Source organism: Antedon mediterranea, chromosome 8 (assembly GCF_964355755.1).
Source record: "Antedon mediterranea chromosome 8, ecAntMedi1.1, whole genome shotgun sequence".
Lineage (NCBI taxonomy): Eukaryota > Metazoa > Echinodermata > Crinoidea > Comatulida > Antedonidae > Antedon > Antedon mediterranea.
In genome coordinates, this window is record NC_092677.1 from 18551905 (window position 1) to 18560740 (window position 8836).

Sequence of the window (8836 nt, forward strand, 5' to 3'; positions counted from 1 at the left end):
AAAAATAATAAACATTATTTTTAAAAAACGTTAATGTCTGGTTGTATATATAATTATAATATAATATTATATGATGACATAAAAGTAAGGCAAATGGAAGCTGTATTTTATTAATTAAATTACAGTATTTACTATTATTATTTATATAATCTAGGCCTACTACTAGTACTAGTAGCCTGCTAGGCATCTATTGAGCCTAATAAATCAAATAATAAATGAAAAATAAATAATAATATTAATACTGATTGAAAAAAAGTTTTTTTTTTGCGGGGATCAGATCACCAGGCTAGGCCGGCCAGGACCAATGATACTCGTAATCAGTACAACTTAACGACTATCGGATCAGCATCAACACAGTACAGTACAACACACGTCTCGCTATTGCCTATATACTGACACACGTGTCTCGCGTTGCCGAAACCACGCTCACAGCTAGAAAATGTACCTACCTTTCGAGGCCTGAGAATACACCAACAAATTTTGAACAGGATAGAAATATATCATACTCGATTAAACTAATATTATTCTTGATAAAACAATTGATTATAATTGTTTTAATTTGTTGGGATGCACCTCCGACTATTCAGAAAATGGACAACAAAACAGTAGTCAAATCGTACCACATTTATAAATTTCACGAGTCCCGACTTCAGTCGCCGAGTGTATTGTATTAGCTTCGGTTTCTTTGAAGGAAACCGATTGGTTATTCAATAATACTTATTAGGAAATGCTTTTACCATAATAGGTAATGTTGGGCGGGTCTTAAATATTTATGAGAGCTTAAAATAAAACAGCACTTATTTGCTAGGCGACGAAAAATCGTGGTTTCAGTTTTCAACGATAGGTGGCGCTTCAAAATCGTCAATGCGGAAGTAAGTCGATTTTACACGATTTAACGGTCAAAACGCGAAGTGGCTTTCCCACTGTTTACATACCATCGAGTAAAAATTCTAAAAGTAAGGCGCGGTTTACCGAATTTTGCCCTTACGTAAATTTATATATAGATACAGTTATGAACAAAAATATATTGCTGATAAGTATTTAAATCTCTAAGTGCCATTATATTAAGTTCCTTAAATAGAGGACCCGTATTTGCTGCAAAAGAAGATTTTGAAATTATACCTATGATTTTTTTTTTGGAGCAATTTTAATTTAGTAAGATTTGATTGAAAAGTATTACCCCAGACCACATTACAATATGAAAAATAAGGAAGAACAAGAGAATTGTATAAGGTACGGAGAATATTTACAATAACTAAACATTTAATTCTGTTGATTACTCCTATACCAGGGAACACCGGATGTTTTGGGTACCAGGCCTACCTGTCCCCGAGTTGCTAATGGAATTGCTATTGTTACATGTGGATCATGTTTCAAGAACATTTTTCGAAACCGTCAGAAAATCGTATGTTGTGAATGCTCTTTAATCTTTCACGCTAGCTGTGTTCAGATTTCCCCAAATCATTTTCGCAAATCTTTTAAGGATAGGAATCATAACTGGATCTGTTACCATTGTGATCTCCCTAAACTAAATGACTCGTACTTCTCCACCGATGAATCTTTAATTGAATCTGAGACAAGTACCAGTGATATTTCTATAGATTCCCTTAATACAACTGCAACATCAGAAAGCATTTGTGGTGTATTATTTAACGCCAGGAGCCTAAAAAACAAACTAAGATGTCTACAAACTTACCTGGGACAGAATACTCACCTATCAATCATCGGTATAACTGAAACCTGGCTCACCGATACAGTTCCTGATGGTGTTATATCAAACCAACATGTCATTTTTCGCAAGGACAGAGGTGCTAATAAAGGCGGTGGTGGTGTGCTTCTGGCCATTAAACCTGAATTACATCCCATCCAAGTTACCCATCCTTCAATGGAAAATGTTGAATGTGTCTGGGCAGAATTCAGTGTCAATGATGGTAGATGGCTTTGCGGTGTATTTTATAGACCACCATCTAAACCTAACTCTGCTTTGGAACTTGAGGAAATTGTTCTGCAACTTCATATTGAAAAAGATAAAGGAGCTACGTTGCTTGGAGATTTTAACATCAATTGGTTGGCCGACATACACATTATCAACAACTTGTACAGCAGAGTCAGCAATTGGACATCATCACTTGATTTCCAACAGATTGTCATGGATCCTACACGCATAACATTGGCATCCAGCACCCTCATTGACTTACTGTTTACTAACTATCCAGAACGTGTCTGTGACGTTAATGTTCTCGATCCATTCTCTACTTCTGACCACTGTGTGGTGGCTTTCAAAATTCGCGGTTTCCCGAGGATTAAACGAAACCCTACTAAGACAAATTTTTACGCTAAAACTAACGTCGAGGCTATTAATGAAGGTATTGGGAACATCACTTGGGAATCCATTAAATGTGAATCGGTTAATGGAGTATGGTCTAATTTTATTACCAAATTTATGGAATGTGTGAATTTACATATCCCACATAGAAATCAACGCCGAAAGACCAAGCCCTGGATTTTCCCCGAAATTAAAAAAATGGCAGTCAAAAAGAGAAAATTGTTTAACCGCGCTAGACGAAGTGGAAACATTAATGATTGGACTGCTTATAAAAAACTCCGTAATAAAATAAGATATGTCACAAATCGTTCCCACAGTAAATATATTGATGAATTAATGGGAAAAGCTGATAATATGAAGCAATTCTGGCAGTATGTCCAGTCTAAACGGAAGTCTGCAAATTGTTCTTCATTTGTGATTAATGATACAATGTGCTCCGATCCAAGGACAATTGCGAACGCGTTTAATTCACTATTCGAATCTTATTTTACCCAGAATGACCCATTAACAGATGAATCTACATCACCCAGACTAGAGGTTACTACTCTAGCAAACATTATTGTCCATCCTATTGTTGTTTTCAGGAAGATCATGAAACTCTCTGTGGGCAAAGCTGCCGGGCCCGATGGCATTACATCTCAAATGTTAAAACTCTGTGCCAAAGGTTTATCGCCATTACTTGCCGATGTTTTTAACTTCAGTTTGGAAAGTGGTGAACTTCCTTCGGCATGGAAATGTGCAAACATCGCACCAGTCCATAAGAAGCTCAGCAAGACGAACCAATTGCACTGACATCTTTGTTCTCAAAGGTGCTCGAGAGTATTGTCACCGATGAACTCCGTCTTCATCTGAACGAATTTGGACTCATGTTTGATGGCCAATATGGTTTTACTCCAGGAAAATCTTGTTCCTCAGTCTTGGCTGAGGCTACAACATCCTGGGTTAAGGCTTTAGATGATGGGGCACCACGGATTGATGTCGTGGCTCTTGATTACAGTAGGGCATTTGATTCCATCTCGCATGACATTCTGGTGAATAAGCTTTCAAAAACGTATGGTATTGGCGGTGTATTATTAAAATGGATTAACTCTTTCTTATCTGGTCGTAAGCAAAGAGTAATTTTTAATGGTGTCCAATCTGACTGGTGTTTAGTCAAGTCAGGTGTCCCCCAGGGGTCAGTCTTGGGGCCATTATTGTTCAACATTTACGTGAATGACTTAAATCTTCACTTAGAAAATAAACCGTACCAATATGCTGACGATACATTTATTAGTAAAGCAGTTTATTCTTATTGTGATTTTATTTCCTTACAGAGAGACATTAACAAAATCTCTGAATGGTCAATTTTAAACAAACTTATTTTAAACCCTACTAAATGTAACATCTTGTCTATCGATAGAAGGAGAACTCCATCTTCTAATGACTATGTACTTAACGATCAGGTTATTGCACATGTTAAACATCTGAAAATTCTTGGTGTGTACATATCCGATGATTTGTCATGGTCTAAACAAGTCCATGAGGTTGTAAATAAGTGTAATAGAACACTGGGTCTTGTTAGAGCAATTGCTGGTGGTTGTTCTACACCCGTTCTTTTAAAATTATACCAGTGTCTAGTCCTCCCTCATATACAGTACTGTTGCGAGGTGTGGTACCCTTATCGCATATGTCAAATTCAAATGATTGAGCAAATCCAGAGACGGGCCACCCGGTTGATCTTACATCAACGTCGTCAGGAACAGTCATATGAGGGGAGACTAGACACTCTTGATATCCCATCCACAATCGCTATTAGAGATTGTTATACTGTTCTATTTGTTTGCAATGTTTTACTTTATCATCAAAGATCTATTATTTATAATTTACTCATAGTTAATAATCGTCATGATACTCTCACTTTCAAGCATCTTCGCTCCAGTAATGATATGTCAAAATTTTGCATCCCGACCAGATTCACTAGAACTTGGAATTCCATACCCAATCAGATTCGTGATATTTTTGTTAATGGTTCTTTTATTAATTTTAAATTATCTCTAAAGCTATATTTTAAATCTCGGAGAGAAACTTTTTAAATTTTTAAATGAAATGATATGTCTACTTTATTTGTATATATTCTTGTTATTTGTTATTTATGTGTTGGAGAGACATACCTTACCGGTGACAGCGTTTGTTTAATGCTTTTGTCTTTCCTCGGCCTCGTGTCTTGTTTTTCATATATATATATATATATATATTTTTATGTTTTTTGTAATTATTATTTTATGTTTATTGCCGAAATGAATAAAATAAAAATAAAAATACTTTTAGATATTTTATTCACTAATTCGTTGATATGGTATTTCCAAGTTAACTGCTCATCTACGAAGACACCGAAAAATTGTGTTTGCTCTACTCTTTGAATGTCATCATTGTTAAGTACAATTTTTAAATTATTTACATCATCAGTCTTCTTTTTTTTTTTACTAAAAATAATATAATTACATTTCCTTGAATTTAATGATAATCTATTAGACTTAAACCATTCCAAACAGAATTTCTATGTTTTTCCTAAAACAAATGATAATAAATGATACTTGACTTGACTTGACTTGACTTGATTCACAAATATAATGTAATTGGTTGTTGGCAGTACTATATAATTCATAGATGTCATCATTACTGTAAAATATATTTGTATCATCGGCATATAGTATAAATGAAAAAAGATCCGATGTCTTAAAAATGTCATTAACATATAAAATAAATAATAGTGGTCCAAGTAGTGACCCTTGTGGTACTCCACATGTCAGGTTTCAGTTCCGACAGCAAAGATTCATATTTAGTACACTGGGATCGATTTTCAAGGTAACTTTTAAACCATTGTAATGCAACACCACGGATTCCATAATAACTTATATACTAAAATGTTATGGTTTATCGTATCAAAGGCTTTGGATAGATCTAAAAAAAATACCTATTGCATGTGATTTGTTCTCAAATGCATTTGAAGAGCCATTGAAGAAGAAAATTTGCTACGAAAACCATATTGACCATTATGAAGAATATTGTATCTAGATTATCTAGGCCTAGAAAAGAAACAATTCTAACAAAGGCAATACGTTCTAAACTTTTGGAGAAGCATGATAAAATAGAAATTGGTCTATAATTTCTAATGTCTCTTTTGTCTCCAGATTTGTAAACGGGTGTAATCTTAACTATTTTTAGTTGTCTAGGAAAAATACCCTTAACTAATGATGCGTTAAAAATATTGCAGAACGGTTTGCAAATTAAGGCTGCTACTGCTTTAATCACATTAGGACATAATCAGTCTAACCCAGCAGCTTTATTATTTTTAAAATTATTTATTATAATCACATATTTCTTCTTCGGTCGTTGGAAAAAAGTACATTGAATGGTTGTTTGGTAGTTTTAAATAATCATTATAATCAGTGTTTCCAGAGGGATTTTTTTCTATCAAGTGAAGGACCAATTTGTGTAAAAAAGTCATTAAATGCATTTGCAATATCTTGCGGTTGATCCAAAGACCGACCATCACAAATAAAATTAGTATTTTGTTTTTATTTGACTTTTCTGTTTTAATAAATTATTTATTACATCCCATGTTTTCTTTATGTTCGATTTAGTATTGGAAAATTGTTCGTTATGATAAGCTAATTTAGATGTTTTTACAAGAGTATTCAATTTATTTCTAAAAGTTTTATACTTCAACTCATTTGGGCCTGTTGGATTTTTAAGAAACTTTTTATACAGTTTATTCTTATGCTTAATAGACTGTAAAATACCCTTGGTCATCCATGGTTTTAATTTTCTCTTATTTTTGTTTTTAACAGTATGCAATGGAAAATTGTTTTGGTATACTGTTGTAAATTTGGATTGGAACAAATTATAAGGGTTAGACAAAGACATTGCATCATCCCAATCGTTTGTGGCCAGATCTTGTTTAAAATTTTCAATATTTAGAGTATTAATTAGGCGATACGGCTGAATAGGGACGTCATTTTGAAATGAATCATTTGTAAATGAAGTGATTTGAAAAATTGGCAAATGATCGCTAACGTCACAATATAATATACCACTTGTGACAGGTAGATCATGTGAATTTGTTATAATAATATCAATCAATGTAGCAGTATTACTAGTGATTCGAGTCGGTCTATTTATTAAGGGTAAATAGAAATTACTATATAATATATTTAAGATATAAGATATTTAAACATAATCTTATAATGCAATATACCATTTTATCATATATATTTATAATATATCGAATCTCTTTTTAATACTGAATATCAATCTCTATATCGTTTTAGCTCTGTAATATAAATTTTCTCTGTATACATGTTTGTTTTATCTAGATTTCAACAAAATATCAAAATATTTTATATAATCTTTTAACCTCTGTCTGTGTAATATCACTTAAATATTCATTGATAAATAGATAGATAGACATATTATATATATTATACTGTAACCTTCACCATATTGTTTATCATTGCAATAAAAGTGGGTTGCTCCCACAAAAGAGAAAAAAATAATATATTTAAAAAGTCTTGTGTTGAGTTTATATTCGTATATCGTAAAAGGTCTCTAATAAAGTCGCCCATAGTTTAGCTTATTTTCTTTATCTATTGTTGTAATGATTTTATCAAAAAAAAAAAAAAAATCTTCGACCTGATGACAACCTCTCCATTGGAAAAATAACTCCACTGAGATATTGTTTCAAACATGTTCCTAGATTGGATAAAATCGGTGGAGGGGTTGGAATTTTATTTAAATATAGTCTAAGTGATGAAAAATTATGTTAATGTTTATTCTTCATTTGAATCAATACATTTACAGTTTACATTAAGTTCAAACACAATTTATATTGTATGCATCTATAGACCACCGAGTTTGTCTGTCACCGACTTTCTTAATGAATTTGAAAATATGATTTTTGATTATCTCATTATTCCATCAGAAGTCATTTTTTGTGGTGATTTTAATATCCAAATTGATAAAAATGAGAATATCGCTGCAAATAAATTTAATCGTCTATTGCAGTCTTTCAATCTTATACAGCATGTAAATGAACCTACGCATGATGGTGGTCATTGTCTTGATCTCATTATTACAGAGAAGTTTCTTTGATCTCGGGGATCACTGTAAAACCGGGTATCTCTGATCATTTATCTATACTTTGTAGTCTCGCCTTCAAGAAACCACCTCTTCCTAAATCTAAAATTAAAATCCGAAATATAAACAGTATTGATACATCAAAGTTTTCAAATGACATACAAGCTCGGTTGTCTGATATGCATAATGGTACTTTGCAAGAAAATATTGAAAGATACTGTTCTTTAAGAGAAGTTATGGATAAACACGCACCTTTAAAAACAAATAGTTTATCAAACTCAATTCTTCAAAACCGTGGTATACTGATGAAATTAGATCTGCGAGAAAACTCCGTCGCGTATTTGTGAGAAAATGGATGAAATAAAAAAAAAAAACCTTAGATAGACAGAAATATTGTCATCAGCGGTGTATTGTTAGTATGCTTGTTGAAAGTGCTAAAGAACGATATTATTCTGATCTGGTCGAAGATTGCTCAGGTGATCAGAAGAAGCTGTTTAAAGTTGTAAATAATCTTTTACACCGTTCTAAATCGTCGGTGCTTCCATTTTCTCACTCAGATGAGTTGCTTGAAGAAATATTTTCCGTGTTTTTTAAAAATAAAATTTTTAATATTCGTAAAGTTCTTGTTTAAGATAGTGCTGGAAGTTTGTATGATTACTTTAATAACGACGTATGCTGTGAAAATTATTTCCCTTTGAAAATTTGAACCTGCAAATAAAAAAGAAATTTCTGAAATTGTCAAAATCTCGCCTGCTAAATCTTGCAGTCTTGATCCAGTTCCTACTGTTTTTTTTTGTTCCACTAATTACACGTGTCGTTAATCTGTCTTTGAAAACTGGGGTTTTCCCAGATATTTGTAAACTCTCGCACATACGTCCTCAATTAAAGAAATCGGGTCTTGATTCTGAAATGCTATCAAATTACAGACCAGTATCAAATCTGTGTTTTCTTGGAAAAGTAATTGAAAAATTGGTATCTCAACGTATACTATCACACGTAAAGGATAATTCTTTACTTGATCCGTTTCAATCAGTGTATAAAGCATATCACAGTACTGAAACTGCACTGCTGCGCGTTAGCAATGGTATACTTCGTGCGATGGATGTGTATTACATAATTCTTTTTTCTTGTTAATGTAAACTTGGTCAGGGGGACGCATTTTATCCAATTTTTACGACACTGTTTTCTAACCATTTTATGATAATACTAAAAACTTGCCATGTTTTAACCTTTTTAAACATTTAAAATATTAAAATATTTGTTTGAGTTTAACCATTTTATCAGATTTGTTATTGTTATATTATGTTTATTACATGTAAGTGACAAGTAAGACAATTTTGCACAAAGTGCTTGACGAAATAAATACATTGAACTGAATCGAATATATTCTTATTT

General features: G+C 32.7%; 1 protein-coding gene across 1 annotated transcript; it reads left to right on the top strand.

Moving 5' to 3' along the window:
• Window positions 1-1198: 1198 nt before the first annotated feature.
• LOC140057681 (uncharacterized) lies at window positions 1199-3118 on the top strand. Its single transcript, XM_072103401.1, has 2 exons — window positions 1199-1233; window positions 1441-3118. The coding sequence occupies exons 1-2, from the start codon at window positions 1199-1201 to the stop codon at window positions 3116-3118; spliced, it is 1713 nt and encodes a 570-aa protein (XP_071959502.1).
• Window positions 3119-8836: the final 5718 nt, after the last annotated feature.